This window comes from Leucoraja erinacea, chromosome 9, assembly GCF_028641065.1.
Source record: "Leucoraja erinacea ecotype New England chromosome 9, Leri_hhj_1, whole genome shotgun sequence".
Taxonomy (NCBI): domain Eukaryota; kingdom Metazoa; phylum Chordata; class Chondrichthyes; order Rajiformes; family Rajidae; genus Leucoraja; species Leucoraja erinaceus.
In genome coordinates this window covers 22,723,428-22,743,163 of record NC_073385.1, presented here as the reverse complement: position 1 = coordinate 22,743,163, position 19,736 = coordinate 22,723,428, and the positions used below count along the sequence as shown (strand labels likewise).

At 40.0% G+C, this 19,736-nt stretch overlaps 1 protein-coding gene across 1 annotated transcript in view; it reads left to right on the top strand.

Moving 5' to 3' along the window:
* mnat1 (MNAT1 component of CDK activating kinase) overlaps positions 1-19,736 on the top strand; it is a 105,116-nt gene that overhangs the window by 31,802 nt on the left and 53,578 nt on the right. Inside the window, exons 4-6 of the mRNA XM_055640319.1 lie at positions 5,645-5,748; positions 10,822-10,962; positions 14,095-14,220. Coding sequence (XP_055496294.1) covers positions 5,645-5,748; positions 10,822-10,962; positions 14,095-14,220 — 371 coding nt within the window. The remainder of the gene's footprint in view (positions 1-5,644; positions 5,749-10,821; positions 10,963-14,094; positions 14,221-19,736) is intronic.

Here is a 19,736-nt window from a genome sequence, read left to right as displayed (position 1 = left end):
AAAAAATTGTTCAATATCTCCCCCATCTCTTTTGGCTCTGCAGATAGCTGTCCACTCTGTTTCTCCAATGGACCAATTTTATCCCTTGTTATCCTTTTGCTATTAATATAGCTGTAGAAACCCTTTGGATTTACTTTCACCTTACTTGCCAAAGCAACCTCATATCTTCTTTTAGCTTTTCTAATTTCTTTCTTAAGATTCTTTTTACATTCCTTATACTCCTCAAGCACCTCATTTACTTCATGCTGCCTATAATTATTGTAGATCTCCCTCTTTTTCCGAACAAGATGTCCAATTTCCCTTGAAAACCAGGGCTCTTTCCAATTTTTACTGTTTCCTTTCAACCGAACAGGAACATAAAGATTTTGTACTCTTAAAATTTCCCCTTTAAATGTCCTCCATTTCTCTTCTACATTTTTCCCATAAAACAAAATGTTCCAGTTCACTCCTTTTAAATCATCTCGCATTGCATCAAAGTTAGCCTTTCTCCAATCAAAAATCTCAACCCTAGGTCCAGTTCTGACCCTCTCCATAATTATATTGAAACTAATGGTATTGTGATCACTGGACCCGAAGTGCTCCCCAACGCATACCTCCGCCACCTGTCCCGTCTCATTTCCTAACAGGAGGTCCAGCACTGCCCCTCCTCTAGTAGGTACCTCTATGTATTGCTGCAAAAAACTATCCTGCACACATTTTACAAACTCCAACCCATCCAGCCCATTTACAGAATGTGTTTCCCAGTCTATGTGTGGAAAGTTGAAATCTCCCACAATCACTACCTTATGCTTACTACTAATCTCTGCTATCTCCTTACATATTTGCTCTTCCAATTCTCGTTCCCCGTTTGGCGGTCTATAATACACCCCTATAAGTGTTGCTACACCTTTCCCACTTCTCAATTCCACCCAAATAGCCTCCCTAGATGAGCCCTCCAATCTATCCTGCCAAAGCACTGCTGTAATATCTTCCCTGACTAGCAATGCAACACCTCCACCTCTTGCCCCTCCAATTCTATCACACCTGAAGCAACGAAATCCTGGAATATTTAGTTTCCAATCACAGCCCTCCTGCAACCACGTTTCACTGATCGCCACAACATCATACTTCCAGGTGTCTATCCAGACTCCAAGCTCATCCACCTTTCTTACAATGCTCCTAGCATTAAAATATGCACATTTAAGAAAACCCCCGTCTCTTATTCTCTGTTTATTTCCTTTTTTTTCTTTCTCCTCTTGTGTCCGAGTGCTTCCCATTTCTGCTTCCTGCCTCCCATTCTGTCTACTAGCTTTCGCTATTTGAGTCCCTCACCCCAACCATTCTAGTTTAATGTCTCCCCAGCTGCCTTTGCAAATTTCCCCGCTAGGATATTGGTCCCCCTTGGGTTCAAGTGCAACCCATCCTTTCTGTACAGGTCCCACCTTCCCCAAAAGAAGTCCCAATGATCCAGGAACTTGAATCCCTGCCCTCTGCACCAGTCTTTCAGCCACGCATTTATCCTCCACCTCGCTCCATTCCTACTCTCACTGTCGCGTGACACAGGCAGTAATCCTGAGATTGTTACCTTTTTAGAAACATAGAAATTAGGTGCAGGAGTAGGCCATTCGGCCCTTCGAGCCTGCACCGCCATTTAATATGATCATGGCTGATCATCCAACTCAGTATCCCGTACCTGCCTTCTCTCCATACCCTCTGATCCCCTTGGCCACAAGGGCCACATCTAACTCCCTCTTAAATATAGCCAATGAACTGGCCTCAACTACCCTCTGTGGCAGGGAGTTCCAGAGATTCACCACTCTCTGTGTGAAAAAAGTTCTCCTCATCTCGGTTCTAAAGGATTTCCCCCTTATCCTTAAGCTGTGACCCCTTGTCCTGGACTTCCCCAACATCGGGAACAATCTTCCTGCATCTAGCCTGTCCAACCCCTTAAGAATTTTGTAAGTTTCTATAAGATCCCCTCTCAATCTCCTAAATTCTAGAGAGTATAAACCAAGTCTATCCAGTCTTTCTTCATAAGACAGTCCTGACATCCCAGGAATCAGTCTGGTGAACCTTCTCTGCACTCCCTCTATGGCAATAATGTCCTTCCTCAGATTTGGAGACCAAAACTGCACGCAATACTCCAGGTGTGGTCTCACCAAGACCCTGTACAACTGCAGTAGAACCTCCCTGCTCCTATACTCAAATCCTCTTGCTATGAAAGCCAACATACCATTCGCTTTCTTTACTGCCTGCTGCACCTGCATGCCTACCTTCAATGACTGGTGTACCATGACACCCAGGTCTCGCTGCATCTCCCCCTTCCCAATCGGCCACCATTTAGATAATAATCTGCTTTCCCGTTTTTGCCACCAAAATGGATAACCTCACATTTATCCACATTATACTGCATCTGCCAAACATTTGCCCACTCACCCAGCCTATCCAAGTCACCTTGCAGTCTCCTAGCATCCTCCTCACACCTAACACTGCCCCCCAGCTTAGTGTCATCCGCAAAATTGGAGATATTGCCTTCAATTCCCTCATCCAGATCATTAATATATATTGTAAATAGCTGGGGTCCCAGTACTGAGCCTTGCGGTACCCCACTAGTCACTGCCTGCCATTGTGAAAAGGACCCGTTTACTCCTACTCTTTGCTTCCTGTTTGCCAGCCAGTTCTCTATCCACATCAATACTGAACCCCCAATGCCATGTGCTTTAAGTTTGTATACTAATCTCTTATGTGGGACCTTGTCGAAAGCCTTCTCGAAGTCCAGATACACCACATCCACTGGTTCTCCCCTATCCACGCTACTAGTTACATCCTCGAAAAATTCTATAAGATTCGTCAGACATGATTTACCTTTCGTAAATCCATGCTGACTTTGTCCAATGATTTCACCACTTTACAAATGTGCTGCTATCCCATCTTTAATAACTGACTCTAGCAGTTTCCCTACTACCGATGTTAGACTAACTGGTCTATAATTCCCCGTTTTCTCTCTCCCTCCCTTCTTAAAAAGTGGGGTTACGTTTGCTACCCGCCAATCCTCTGGAACTACTCCAGAATCTAAAGAGTTTTGAAAGATTATTACTAATGCATCCACTATTTCTGGAGCTACTTCCTTAAGTACTCTGGGATGCAGCCTATCTGGCCCTGGGGATTTATCGGCCTTTAATCCATTCAATTTACCCAACACCACTTCCCGACTAACCTGGATTTCACTCAATTCCTCCACCTCCTTTGACCCGCGGGCCCCTGCTATTTCCGGCAGATCATTTATGTCTTCCTTAGTGAAGACGGAACCAAAGTAGTTATTCAATTGGTCCGCCATATCCTGGTTCCCCATGATCAACTCACCTGTTTCTGACTGCAAGGGACCTACATTTGTTTTAACTAATCTCTTTTGGTCCTTTTTCTTAACTCTCCTCCCAACTGCCTAAATCCTCCCTTCAGGACCTCTTCCCTTTTTTTTCCTATGTCATTGGTACCTATATGTACCACAACCTCAGGCTCCTCTCCCTCTGATTTAAGGATATCTTGGATGCGTTGAGACGCGTCCGAGACCTTGGCACCAGGGAGGCAGACCACCATCCTGGTCTCCCGACTGCGTCCACAGAATCGCCTATCCGACCCCCTAACAATAGAGTCCCCAATTACTATTGCCCTCTTTTTTTCCCTACCTTTTGGAGCAACAGGGCCGGTCTCTGTGCTGGAGGCCCGTCTGCTGTCACTACCCCCGGGTAGGCTGTCACCCCCATCCGTACTCAAACAGGAGTACTTATTTGCGAGGTGTACCGACATTGGAGTACTCACTCGTTCCTGCCTCTGCCCCTTGCCCTTCCTTAACGTGACCCACATGTCTCTCTCCCGTGGTTTTGGAGTGACCACCTCTCTATAACTCCCCTCTATGACCTCCTCACTCTCCCTGATCAGAGCGAGGTCATCGAGCTGCTGCTACAGGATCCTAATAAAGGTCCCTTAGGAGCCCCATCTCGCTGCACCTGGTGCAGATGTGGATGTCTGGAGGGCCATCCGACACCATGACCTCCCACATCTGACATCCAGAACAGTATACTGCTCTGACTGTCATTCTCCCGCCTTACCCTGGATCTGATACCAGTATAATACAATAGAAACTGCTGGGAGAAATCAGCAGGTATCTGACTCACAACAGCTGCTCCCTCGTGACCTTTAAACTGCACCTTCATTATATAAACAAAAAGCACTGTACTTTTAACCAACTGTACCCTTGGCCCACTGTACCTATACTTATCTATACTACCAAGCCTTTCCTGACGTCCTCTGAGTGAGGGCTACATGTATATATGTATGTAGCTTGTTTTGTTGTGCTATTCTTATAACAAATGTAAAGCACTTTGGCCAACGAGAGTTGTTTTTTAAATGTGCTATATAAATAAATGTGACTAGACTTGACTTGACGACTTATTTCCATGCTGTCTGGCTCTTATTTTAAGAGAATAGAATGTTGTAGATTGTATAGTCAGTTTCAAATTGTAACCTAAAAAATCGGTTTGCGTATTGTGAGATAGTTATATTTATGCCTTGATAGTGTCATGTTAGTTATTAGTAAGTAGCAGCATTTAGAATACATTTGTATTAGGTGCTACTTGAGGCTTGAACAGTTTGAGGTGTCTCTACTTACTCGCCACATGCACACACATGCACACGTACAAGATCAGAGTTTTCAAAAGTACTAGACCAAGTTCAGACCCGTTGGGTCTGCTCCCCCAACGCACCCGTTCCCTATCCCTAGCCCCCACAGGAGCCGTGGTCCTCCTTCTCAAGCGGTTCTTGAATGTAAGATTCCAGCACTCCCCTTGCCTCCCTCAGCAGTGCTCTTTAAGTGCCGTGGCCCCATCGTCGCGAAGCGTCAACGCTCCACTTCACGCCTCCGTCATGTCCAGCCACGGGCACCGTCGGCTGCTTCGTCCAACACGGGCTTCTACCTGCGAGGCCCCGGCCAGGATGCAACACGACTATCCAGGAGGGATTGAGACCGCAGTGGTGAGGCCTCACGACGATGGAGCCGCAGTGGCAGTAGTGTGGCCTCGTGGCGGCAATGGGGCCTTGCCGAATTTCAAAATCCGTGGAGAAATCTATCTCTTCCTCTTTTTTTCAGTTTTTTCCTGTCTCATGTCCGACTAATCAAGAATCGATCTCTGCTTTAAAAATATCAATTGACTTGGCCTCCAGCCTTCTGTGGCAAAGAATTCCACAGTTTCACCACCCTCTGACTAAAGAAATTCCTCATCATCATCTTCTTTAGTTCTGAGGCTATGACCTCTAGTTCTAGACTCTCCCACTTGTGGATACATCCCCACCATATCGACTCTATTCAAGCCTTTCATTATTTGCTACGTTTCATTCTCCCCCTCATTCTTCTAAACTCCAGCGAGTACAGGCCCAGTGCCGTCAAAAGCTGTCAAAAGTTAAGCCACTCAGTTCGAGGCCATCCCGAGACATGGGTATCTTCCATTCCTTGGAAGTGGTGTAGGAAAGTCATCCAAAGAAGTAATGACAATTCTGTTAAGTCAGCCATTTCTCTTGAAAAATGTTTAAAGGTAATTTAGTTTAACATTTTACGTGGCAGATATTGGATTGTCTTATAGGCAGTTCAAAGCTACATTTTATTTTGCAGTTAATAATCTGACAAACAATCTAGATGTGGAAAACACCAGAAGAAAAATGGAGCAATATCAGAAGGATAACAAGGATATTATTCACAAAAACAAGTTAAAACTGGTCAGTTGATTTTCTTTAGATACTTACTGAAGTGAACTAATAAACATGTATTTAGTCTTCGGTACATTTCTTAATGTTTTTTTCTCACAATCTATTTCTTATGTTTTGGCCAGCATTTGATGATTTTTACATCTTTTTCTTGCCTACCCCTACTGTTTGCAATATTATTCCTTTATTTCCATTTTAATACCATTCTTATGTTGGCCAAGGATATTCTAGAATCTTTATTTCTCAATTGAATGTCTGTTGTTGAGAAATATTTAATAATTGTGTCTGCCATTGTTTACCTACCAGTTTATCTTGGGGCTCTCCGGCATACTTCCATGTCACAAAGACCATTCCCCTTGAACTGTAATTTCTTGGTAAATTGCATTTTAAACTTGACATTCATCTTCTTGTAGTTTCTGAATTACCCAGTAATTAATTTGTTCTGTTGAAAAAATCATATATGCAGCATCTCCAGTGCTATCTTCCTCAGTTTTACCCTGTCCGTAATCTTACAAAATGCGTTTGTGTGTTTTTTTAAATTTCATAAATGATTATCTTGAGGAATTAATTTTGACCTTGAATGGTCTCTGATTGCTTTACTGCTTGTTGAGTATGTTGTGAGTAGGATAATATTTTACTCCTTTTTAAATGGGGGTGCATTCCTCTATCTGATACAATTCCAAAATCCAGAGAGAAATGAAGGATTGGGATATTAGTTTTTCCATCTAAACCCTTTGACTGCCTCTGCAACATAGCATGCATTTAATTTGAACCGGGTGACGTTAATTTTGAACCAACACCATCTTATTTACCACTCCTTTAATCCCATTGAATAATTCTATTCCATGATTATCAGCAGCAAAATTAGCTTTACCTTTTTTGTTTTTTACAGTTATATTCCATGTGGAAAAATCAACATTTATTTTCCCTCAACAGTCATTGTATAGTATTGAGACCACAGTGCACTTGTTATTATTGTTGTGGCTTGATTAAGATTTTATAGAATTAGATTTCAACAATAATGTTTTGTACATTATTGTAGTGGTTATTGCAGTGGATATTGATCTAAAATCAGTTTGGATGGAAGTAATGAAGAACAGGGGAAAGAAGACGGGTTCGTCATCTATAGGCCTCCTGAAATGTTACCTTTCTACTTACTCCTATATTTTGGGAGTTGCCCAAAGTTCAGATATGATTGTCTGTGGTACTATAATATTATTAATTGAAGCACATAATGAATAGAAGTGACTATGGGTCAGAATCCTGTTGAATTCCCTTTTATTACTCTGATAACCCATCCTAACTTGTAGATGCAAAGTTATTGAATTGACCTGAAGTGTCACCTATCTATGTTATCCAGGGATGCTGCCTGACCTACTGAGTTATTATGTGTCATCCTAACTCATAATTTGTTTCTTAAGAGTCTAACAAGTTAACCAGTTAAACTTCCATTTAGTGGACATCAAATCAAAGAATTAAATCTTATTCGCTCTTTCATTTAAGGCTATGTCAGTCTTTCAGTCGTTATTTTTCTTGAATAAGACCCTGATTATGTACAGTACGCTAGAAAAGGGTATAAAGCAGTATTTTTGCTTTTTCTTCCTGGTTTTGGCTAGACACTGTTGAAATTGTAGCAAGTAATGATCATTTTCAGCTTTCCTTAAACAATATGTAAATCATACTCGTTAACAATTCAAATCACTTTGTGACTATTTCCGATGTCGTTGCGAGACGTTACCACAAATGTTATGCCATGTTACTTTAGCTGCTATTTTGTCCCCATTCTTGCATTGTTCAAGATTGTGCAAGCAAGGTGGTGTAGTACATGCCACAGGGTCTTTCTCTTATCTCCATATCCTATTTGAAATCCACCATTTAAATCGCCCTTTGTTTTCAGTTTTATAAGCAACTTGCTAATTCCTCTTGCTAATTATTTTCCTAGCAATGGATCATTTTTCCCCTTCTTTGCTGTGCATCTCTTATCACAAATCTTTTGGGAATTTAAATAAATTGTTTACTTGATCCTTTTAGTGATTTTGATGAAATGAACAGATCTGATTTGTATGTTACACAAAAAAGCTGGAGAAACTCAGCGGGTGCAGCAGCATCTATGGAGCGAAGGAAATAGGCAACGTTTCGGGCCGAAACCCTTCTTCAGACTGATCGGGGGCGGGGACAAGAAAGGGAAAAGGAGGAGGAGCCCGAAGGCTGGGGGATGGGAGGAGACAGCTGATTTTGAGGAAGGGGATGACACAAGGACTCTGAATTTTGTTCATGCCCCGGGGTTGCAGACTCCCCAAACGGAATATTTGTTCCTCCAATTGTGCTGCTCGCTGTGGCCGTGGAGGAGACCCAGGACAGAGAGGCCGGAGGCGGAGTGGGAGGGGTCTGATTTGTATTGTTGGCCTTTTTTTTTATTGTTTCTCTCTTGAAAGTGAACTTCCAGCCCTGAACTTGGTTTCCATTAACTTTTGTAAGACATAAATTAGTCCAAAAGAGTAACCAGACATTCAATCTGGCCTATTACAATAATGAGAGTCCCTCGTAATTCTTTTTCCATTATCTCAATGTACTTCAGTTCCTAATATACAATTGAAATTATTACTCTAGCTTGAATCTAAGTGCAATCTACCCCTAAGCATGAAATTAAATTTGGCCCAAATGGCCAAAATGGCCTTGAGTTTGTTTAAATTAGATGGAGATTTTTCCTCCTTTTCACTGAATAGAACTAACAATTGAATACATTATCAAATTCGCAGAATGTTCCCAAGCTCTATAATTAATAGTTTTTATTTTTAAATGCATTCCCTTTTTTTGCTGACTAAATGTAGACGCATTCTGGTTAAATAAAAATAGTCTGAATGAAAATCCATTAAACTTTTTATTTAATTGGTTTAAAAGTTTTTCATTTTTTTAATTGAGTCTTAAATAAGGCTTCCAGTATTATGCACAAGGCAAAAAGAAACATTTTTTGTGGTGCGTTGTGTTGAATGAAGTTATCAGTTCATTTGTAAATATAATTAATTATCTGTTAAGTAAGAAAGACGTATTGGAAATCTATTAAAATGAAATAAAAAGGAACTGCTGATGCTGATTAATACCAAAGATGGGCACAAAATGCTGGAGAAACTCCGTGATTCAAGCAGCATCTCTGGAGAAAATGATTGGTGACATTTCGGGTCAGGAGCCACCTTCAGACTGATTGTAATGGTAGGGGGTGGGGTATAACGGAAAGCAAGAAAAGACAAGGGCAAATCCGAGTTAGCAACAGATGACTACAGGCAGGATGGTTCCCTGATAGGTCAATTGGTGATTAGGGCTGGTGGGGGTGAGTGTATCTAAAGTTATCTGAAATTAGATAATTCAACGTTCATATTGTTGGGTTGTAAGATACCCAAGTTAAATATGATTAAGAAAGAACTGCAGATGCTGGAAAAATCGAAGGTTGACAAAAATGCTGGAGAAACTCAGTGGGTGAGGCAGCATCTAAATATGAGGTATGTTTTGGATGTAGCTCTATAAAACAACTTAAAAAAAAGAAGCTAAGAAAATTATTTTACAGTACTTGATTGTTTGTTTATACTATTCTTATAACAAATGTAAAGCACTTTGGCCAACGAGAGTTGTTTTTAAATGTGCTATATAAATAAATGTGACTTGACTTGACTTGATGAAATAAATGACAAACAAGAATAAAGGGTAAAAGTCAATAATGATCTCATCTTTGCATATTATTTCTTTATCCAATTGTTAAACCTGAAGAGATCATTTTTATTTTCAGTGATGTTGTAAAATATGCCATCATTGAAATCAGTCACTAATCTTTCATTATATTTGTTTTCTCGCCACCAAATAATTTGTGGGCAAGGTCCGTAGTGGAATGATTGAGCTGATATGATCTGATTTATACTACCTTAGTTAATTCTGTGTGATAGAAATCAATCATTTTGACCTTTAGTAGTACTCTTTTTTTCCTAAATATTATAAAAGGATATCCATGTGTTTTATCAGTGCATTTTCCTCAACAATGATTTCCTCAACAACCCTTTCTTGCAATACATTTGAACAATGGTGAATAGGGGATTTAAGCATGCTTTTTATTCGACGCCACACACTTCAGTGATAATATTGGAAACTATATTCTAAAATAAAAATGACAGTGTATTTAGAGAGTCCTTAAAGAAGCAAGGTGTTGGAACTGAACAAGAAGAGGTTAAGGGTACTGCTCTTATGTAGGTTTCTGAAGGCAGAAATGCTAGACGTAAAAAAGATCAGAGAGGGTAAGACGATTGAAGGCTTTTGAAATATGAAGAAGTGGAAAGAGACAGGACTTTGTAGTAAATTGAAGGTGGAAGAGACAAGGCTACATGTAAGAAGGTTGTTAGAAGGTGTTTCTAAAGTAGGAAAGTTATATAGGATTTCAAATTGAAAATATGCACAGGTAAACTTTAATGAGGAGAAGGAGCATATAAAGAGATACAAATTTTGTGGATGTGAGGGGGAGAGATACAAGTGTCGGGCATCCCTAAGTTGGGTAGTTTGTAAAATAGAGTTTGGAAGGCACAATGAGTTTTATAAGTAATCACAGATGCGAGTTAGGGTTTCAGTTCTGAAACCTACAGTGTAGAAGATGGATATTCCATGGCAATCATAGAATTTCCTGGATAACTTTGGCAATAGTGATTTGTGCATTTAGGATGGGTCAGGAATTGTCTTGAAGAGATTTGTACGGCTCACTTTCTCTTAAATTGCCTGCAACTGCCTGTAGTTATTGGAACTCCAATCAGTTTTGTGTTTCTCGATATGAGGATTGACCGAGCACCTCCCATATTTTTTTTTAACATATTGACATTTTGCGATCACACACCACTCCAAGAATTTGTCTTTGCCTGTTAAACTTTCCCAAGAAATGCCAGTGCTCATTAATGTTAAGTTTCTGTAACATGGCCATTTGATTTGGAAGCCAATGTCATACCTTAAAAACACCCAGACACTATAATTAGGGATGCATGAGCGATGCATCTGGTAGTCTTCAGTAAAATCAAATCTCTGTGTTTCAGCAAATACAACTGTTTTCTATTTTAGACCCGGGAGCAAGAAGACTTGGAGGAGACTTTAGAATTTGAAAAGCAAGAGAATGATCGAAGACGAATGCTTTTATTGCAGGAAGAGCAAATGCAGCAGTTAGCAAAAAAAAAGAATAAACAAGCCCTCATTGATGATCTGGTAAGTGTGGATCTGAACTCTACTTAGAAGATACATAGAAACATAGAAAGTAGGTGCGAGAGCAGACCACCAGGTCCATCGAGCCCGCACCGCCATTCGCTCATGGCTGAACACTAAACAGACACACTTACCCACAAACAGTAGACACAAGACACAGAACACAAGACACTACCCTCCCCTTTATACCGCTATCACCCCTCTCCACCCCAAGAACCTCGTGATCTCCTGGGGGAGGCAAAAAACCGGATAAAAACCCAGGTCCAATTCGGGAAAAAAATCCGGGAAATTCCTCTCCGACCCCAATCTAGGCGATCGACACTTGTCCAGGAGATCACTCAGGTCTTACTATACTAACCATACCTAGGTCCATATCCCTGCCCTCTCCCCGTAGCCCCTTATCCCCTTGGCAGCTAAAAAACCATCTATTTTAGTCTTAAATATATTTAAAGTTTCTGCTTCCACTGCTCCCTGGGGCAGTGAATTCCATAAATTAACCACCCTCTGGGTGAAGAAGTTCTTCCTCATCTCAGTTTTAAAAGAGCCCCCCCTTATTCTGCAACTATGTCCCCTAGTTCTAGTTTCCCCGATCATTGGGAACATCCTCGGTGCATCCCCCCGATCAAGGCCCCTCACGATCTTATATGTTTCAATTCTCATTCTTCTAAACTCCAAAGAGTAGAGTTCCAGCCTACTTGGCCTTTCCTCATATGACAATCCCCTCATTGCAGGAATTAATCTTGTAAACCTTCGCTGCACTGCCTCCAGGGCTAGTACATCCTTTCTTAAGTATGGACCCCAGAACTGTACACAGTATTCCAAATGTGGTCTCACTAATACTGTGTACAGCTGCAGCAAGACCTCCGTGTTTTTATACTCAATCCCCCTAGCAATAAAGGCCAAAACTCCATTGGCCTTCCTGATTGCTTGCTGCACCTACATACTAACTTTCAGTGATTCATGTACTAATACCCCTAGATCCCTTTGCGTTGCATTACAACGCAGCTCCTCCTCATTTAGAAAATAACTTGCCCTATCATTTTTTTTCCCAAAGTGAATGACTTCACATTTATTAGTATTAAATTTCATCTGCCAAGTTGTTGCCCACTCACCTAGCTTATCTATATCCTTTTGCAGACTCTTCCTATCCTCCTCATCCCCTACTTTTCCTCCCATTTTTGTATCGTCCGCAAATTTTGATATATTACACTTGGTTCCCTCCTCCAAATCATTTATATAAATTGTGAACAACTGGGGTCCCAGCACCGACCCTTGCGGAACCCCGCTAGTTACCGGTTGCCATCCCGAGTATGAACCATTTATCCCCACTCTCTGCTTCCTATTTGTTAGCCAATCCTCTACCCATGCTAATATATTACCCCCAATCCCATAATTTTGTATTTTTAGCAATAGTCTCTTAAGATAATAGAGGACTCAAAAAATAGAAAGTTGCAAAAGAGCTGAACATTTACGGTTGGTAATTCTCCTTGTATATTCAAAGACAAATTTTTGTGTTATTCCTCTAAACTCACCAGTCTGTAAATATCTTTGACACGGTTTGTACAGCCGGTTGGACATCAGTCCTGCACCTCTTTGATTATTCTCTCACATGTCCTAAACATGTTCCTGGAGGTTTTAATTGGTTACTGTAAATCACCCCTTACTGTAGATTAATGTAAAAAAGAATCAGAAAGTTGATAGATTTTCATGCGAGAGAATAAGTTGGAAAGCATATGAGAACTTAAGGAGAGGGGGAATAAGTAGCTATTGCTCCTCTGCAAGATAGCATGAGTTGAATGATCATAAGTTTAAGTTGCAAGATATTATTAAAAAGCACAGAATAAATATATTCTTTATAATTAAATATATTGAATATAAAATTAAAAGGACAGTGATAGGAAAAAATGGAGGATGTTAGACCTCTAAAAAGCAGACAACAATGTGAAATTGAAAAAGATACATCAGTAAATATCTATTAAACATCCTTTTGTAAACTTGACTGAAATAGATCTCTCTAAAATAACATTAATCACATACAGAGAACTGAAAACTGTGCACCTCTTGTCTCCTCTTGAAATGCTCATAAGGAAAATAATTAAAGAGATATTTCTTGTCTAAATGAGAAAACACATTGCAGTATAATGTGGATAAATGTGAGGTTATCCATTTTGGTGGCAAAACGGGAAAGCAGACTATTATCTAAATGTTGGCCGATTGGGAAAGGGGGAGATGCAGCGAGACCTGGGTGTCATGGTACACCAGTCATTGAAGGTAGGCATGCAGGTGCAGCAGGCAGTAAAGAAAGCGAATGGTATGTTAGCTTTCATTACAAAAGGATTTGAGTATAGGAGCAGGGAGGTTCTACTGCAGTTGTACAGGGTCTTGGTGAGACCACACCTGGAATATTGCGTACAGTTTTGGTCTCCAAATCTGAGGAAGGACATTATTGCCATAGAGGGAGTGCAGAGACGGTTCACCAGACTGATTCCTGGGATGTCAGGACTGTCTTATGAAGAAAGACTGGATAGACTTGGTTTATACTCTCTAGAATTTAGGAGATTGAGAGGGATCTTATAGAAACTTACAAAATTCTTAAGGGGTTGGACAGGCTAGATGCAGGAAGATTGTTCCCGATGTTAGGGAAGTCCAGGACAAAGGGCCACAGCTTAAGGATAAGGGGGAAATCCTTTAAAACCGAGATGAGAAGAACTTTTTTCACACAGAGAGTGGTGAATCTCTGGAACTCTCTGCCACAGAGGGTAGTTGAGGCCAGTTCATTGGCTATATTTAAGAGGGAGTTAGATGTGGCCCTTGTGGCTAAGGGGATCAGGGGGTATGGAGAGAAGGCAGGTACGGGATACTGAGTTGGATGATCAGCCATGATCATATTGAATGGCGGTGCAGGCTCGAAGGGCCGAATGGCCTACTCCTGCACCTAATTTCTATGTTTCTATGTTAAACCATGTAATACTGAATGAAATTAATATTATGCTCAATCTGTGACCCATGCAGTTTCATTGACTTTGATCGGTCACAAATTGAGTTTATGAAAAAAATAAGCTTTCAGGATTTTGATTCTTGAATACTAGGCTTTAAGGGTTGAAGAGACTAATCTGTCATTAATGTTTGTGGTAGGAGAGTTCCCAGCTGCCCGCAAGTATGCTCTTGGCTCAGCACAAGGACCGGGTTGTGCAATTGGAAACGCAATTAGAAACACAACGGAAAGTTAAATCTGTCACATTCTCAACTGGCATCAAAATGGTAAGAGATTATATACTTCGGATATAGTATGCTGTATATAAATACAATGCAACTAATGGCTTTTCAAAATGTTATATGGGACTTGGCTTATGAATCCTAACTTTGATTTTCTGGTTTGAGGCGACAATACGTACAGCTGAATAGAATTAATTTTAAACTTCAAAAGTAAAGCATTACATTAATGGCAACTTGATATGTGCACAGTATTTAAACTGGTTCAGTCAGGAAGTAGGACATGTGTTTTTTCCACACTATGAATTCTGTTTCCACTTCTATAAAATGGAAAATATGGTAATATTGGAGAATTGTGCATATGAATCCTTATTGATGTGGTTTGCTGTTCAGGGATTTTTTTTTTGCTCTAATGTCAAACCATCATATCTAACGTTGGAATTAAGGGTATCTTTAAATATTGTGTCTTAGTTGGTCACTTGCTACCTACCAAGTTAGACATATTGATGTAGACATCAGTAAAATTTAGCTTTATTTCCCTTCCCTGTTGTCCTTTTAGTTGTGATTTGTCAAGCTCTTTCAGGATAATGAAGCTACTAAATGGGGAATAAAGGAGGATTATTATTTTTCTTCCAGGTAAAGTATGTTTCATGATTTTCATAGGTGTTGTTACAATCTGGCATTCCTGAAAGAGTTACAGTATGTAGTTGTAATGCAGTTACTATAACCATAACATATAATCTATTTTTTGTTAAAGGGAAAAAAATATTTGACATTATCAAAAGTTTGGAGATTGTGGAAATAGGTTCTTCAAATTGATAATCTGTGGTTATTCTATTCATGTGAAATGAACCTCATAGATTAGAAGTTTACATAATAGCTAGATCCTTATTTTACAATTTAACAGTTTGAGTTGTTCAGGGTTCCATCTTTAAGCAATTACATTTATTGTTGAAGGGCCTGCAGAATACTTAAGGCCAGTGGAACCTCTGTTCAAACGGTGTCCATCTGGTTGAGTCAGTTTGAGGTCAGTGGAGACATTTTAAAATGTCGAAACACATGGTTTCAGTCTTTGAGTAGAGATCTTCTGAGCCATTGAACAGAGATGCATGATTATACATGGATTTAATATTTTGTGATTGTCAAATTGTGGACTCATAATTTTAAAGGAAAAGTGGGAAACGATAATGGAATAGATCAATTTCATTTCAGTTGCTCAGTTTCACTATCTCCATGCACAACCAATTGCATATTCAGACATCTACTTATCTGCTTTACATATCTGACTATTCCCCATTTTGTGCAGCTGTCATATTCTAGTCCCTTGAGTCTAATTTCCAAATTATGAGTTCTCTACTTGTTGCCAACATAGGCTAAAATTTTGAGATACAATAACCCTCTACATCCTTAACAATGCCAAATAACTGTTTCTTCCCTTTTAACTCACAATTGGATGTGATATTGGCAGTCTAAATGAATATTCTACATGATACTATACATCAGTAGATGCATCCATTCTTAACTTTTCAAATAATTTAAAGCTTCTGTTTTTGCATTTGCAATTAAATGAGTGATTATTGGACATCAATTTTAATCTATTTACCTATTCGATGGAATGGTTCTGATATTTTCATTTATTTTTTAGAAAATAAGTTATGATTGTTACCAACAGAAAATGGTCATGCTGCGAATTGCCCCAACTGAATGGAGCCATCTGGGAGCCACAGTGAAATTCGCAGTATGAGCATTTTCTAAATTAGTGACAATGCTACCAGATTGCTGAATAGTCCTCATAACGTCCCAATCTTCTAACCTTAAACTTCTTTATAATTGTAATGGTATAATTGCTTGAACACTATATTCAGCTACTCTTGTAGTTTTCTCTTGCACTGACTGTTGTGTTTGTGTATGGCTTAATTGTATTCATGTATAGAACAATATGACTGGATAGCACACAAACAGAGCATTTCACTGTATCTTGGTACACGTGACAGTAATAAACCGTTCCAATTTACTGTTAAAGCTTCTGTTTCCATCAGGCCATTCTGAGATAAACAGGGACATCAGTGCTATTGTTTAACAGTGATGGAAAACACTTTGAAGCATGCTGGTATAGTTGCTTGACACTCTCCATGTTAAAAGACCGAGTCTATCCAGCCTCTCCTTATAAATGCAACCCTTCATATCCATCAACATCCTTCTAAATCTTTTTTGCACTCTTAATGTTTAATGACATCCTTCCAATAGCTGAACAACCATATCTGTGCACAGTATCCCCAAGGTGGCCTCTACAATTCCTGTATCTAATACAGGCACTCCTCGAATTACATAGTAGGTGACTTACATAAACTTGGACTTACCTAAACAATTCACACTAGGTGGTCCCTTTTACAGAATGACATATTACTGCAAGGAGGGGACGGCTTTCCTTCTATTTCATAGATATAAAAGCATTGCTCTTCCAATTTCGGCCACTATCAGTGCAACATTAGGAAGGCGAGTGAGAATGAAGAAAGTGGTGGAGAGCAACACCTGGCCTACATCTTCAGAAGGTGCACCAGCTGCTGAAGAAGGGCTCACTGGTGCGTTCCTGCACCATCGACATGGAGTTTTAAGGTGAAATGACACAAGGTGCTGGAGTAACTCAGCGTGTCAGGCAGTATCTCTGGAGTGCACGGATGTTTTGGGTCAGGACCCTTCTTTAGACTGATTGCTGAGTGACTCCAGCACTTTGTGTCCTTTGCTTATTAACCAGCATCTACAGTTCTTTGTTTCTACCTAGTTTTAAGGTGATTCCGACGTGTAAAACCTGACTTGCGTAAGGGTTTACAGAATCTAATCTTTATGTAAGTTGGGGAGTGTCTGTACCCTGACCAATGATGGCTAGCACCCTATTACCATTTTCATGCAACTATATACCTGCACCCAAAGTCCCTCTGTTCTGCAACACTCCCCAGGACCTACCATTTACTGTGGATGCTCTGCCTGGGTTTGTCTTACCAAAATACATTATTGTATTATTCATACATAATAATACATAATTGTATTATTTTTAATGGAACTTCATCTGACATTCCTCTACCCATTGGCCTAGGCCCTAGTTGATCAAAATCCCTTGTAATTTTGGATAATCTTCTTCATTGTTATCAACAAACATTAATTACTCTGTAAATTCTCTTCCAAATTGTTAACATAATTAATAAGCAAAGTGGATCCAGCACCAATCCTTGTGGCACACCACTTGGTACAGGTCTCCAATCTCAAAACTAACCCTCTACTACCACCCCTATCTCCTACCATGAAGCCATTTTTGTATCCAAATGGCTAGCTCACCTTGGATCACATGTGATCTAACCATCCAGGCCATCCTACCGGGGTACCTTGTCAAAGGCCTTGCTAAAGCCCATGTTGACACTGCATTGCCTTCACTAAGCTTCTTGGTGACCTCTCAAAAAAAAAACCTCGATCAAATTCATGAGACATGATTAGTCACTAATCAGTCCTTGCCTTTCCAAATGCATTTAGATCCTTTCTGGCACCTCACTTGTGGTTATTGATGAAACTATCTTAACTGGGGCTGCACAATTTGATTCCTAGCTCCCCACAATGTCTGCCAATACATTTGATCAGGTCCTAATATCTTTAATAGATCTTGACATGCATGAAAGATCAATCAAGTAATAGAAACTAAGAGCGCATTACAAGATTTGACATCGACATGGGTTATGATTTGGAATGACATTATACTTAAAAACGTTAAATATTTCACAACAAGCTAAGAAGGTCATGAAAACCAACTTACCATTCTACAATATTGCTTTCCAGTTTGTCAAGTTCATATCTTGAAAATATAGTAAAGCTGTAGCGCCTCTGCTCCACATTGTATAGGCACCACTTTTGATTTGTCCCTATTTGGTAAGATGTAATGTGGGAGTGGGAACAATGAATATTTAATACTTGGCCCCTGATATGCTCAACATTGAAATATCATTTTAAAATGGACCTGTTAAATGTACAGGCACCTCTCATTTTACGAATGTTTGATTTATGCATTTTTGAAATAATGCACTTGTGTAATTAATACCAAAACCAAATTTATGTGCTCTATTATTGAAATAATGCACTCAAATTTATACCAAAACTTGGCTGCGCATGTTATGATATAATTTATTTATTTAGAATTGTTTTCGAATTAGGTGCTGCTTTTCAAGAATTAACCCCGGTGTAAAACGTGCGGTACCTGTATTTGGTTGTCACTTATGATCCTGTAAAAGTGCTTGGGCTTAGGTTGATCAATAATTTTAAAACTCTGGAGAAGTTAATTCAAGAAAAACACTGGTAGGTTAAACATCTGCGGAGAAGTTGCAGTACTGGTCAGAAATGGATAATCTTCATCAGTTACTTGTGCAACAAAGCAGATTCACAAGCAAATCATGAATATTATCGTCAATAATTAGTCTAATTTGTTCGTAACTTTTCTACAGATATTTGGTTGGCAAGTCATTCTTGGTGCTGCTTCATTCTCTGACAGCGTTGATCTGTACTGGTGCAATGTGAGGAATTCACCAGACTGATTCCTGGGATGGCAGGACTTTCATATGAAGAAAGACTGGATAGATTCGGCTTGTACTCGCTAGAATTTAGAAGATTGAGTGGGGATCTTATAGAAACTTACAAACTTACGACAGGCTAGATGCAGGAAGATTGTTCCCGATGTTGGGGATGTCCAGAACAAGGGGTCACATTTTAAGGATGAGGGGGAATTCTTTCAGGACCGAGATGAGGAAAACAGAGTGGTGAATCTCTGGAATTCTCTGCTACAGAAGGTAGTCGAGGCCAGTTCATTGGCTATATTTAAAAGGGAGTTAGATGTGGCCCTTGTGACTAAAGGGATCAGATGGTATGGAGAGAAGGCAGGTACAGGATACTGAGTTGGATGATCATCCATGATCATATTGAATGGCGGTGCAGGCTCGAAGGGCCAAATGGCCTGCTCCTGCGCCTATTTTCTATGTTTCTATGTTTTCAAACATGGGAAGTCACCAAATTAAGGACGGGCAGTTCTTTACAGAAATACTGTGGGAGGGGAAATGGTATTTTAAGTTTAGATGTGGCTATGTATCTCCATGTAATATAGAGGAAGACTCATAGGTCCCCATACAACGAGCTGAACTGAATAGGTTAGTCCAGGATGTAGTAAGGAAGCAAGAGAGTGAGATGACAATGTTTTTGTTTTCCCCACACCTTTTAGTGTATCGTAAGATTTTACTTTAATGCTCCCCTTTCTCTTATTTTTATAACCAGTCCATTATTTCCCATTCTATTTTTCAATCCCTCTATTCTCTCCTTCTACTTCCTCTCATTCCCTTATCCCTCTGATGACCCTTCCTCTCCCTCCTCCCACACCGCATTCATCTTTCCTACTGTTTGTCAATCACCAGTTCAGCAGAGTTGCAACGTTTTGTTGCTCTGAGAGGGAAATGGTTCTGGGATTGGACCAGGTCAGACACATTCCTTGCCTTCAGTGGACAAACAAGATTCCCAAGACGGGTAGGGTATGGAGG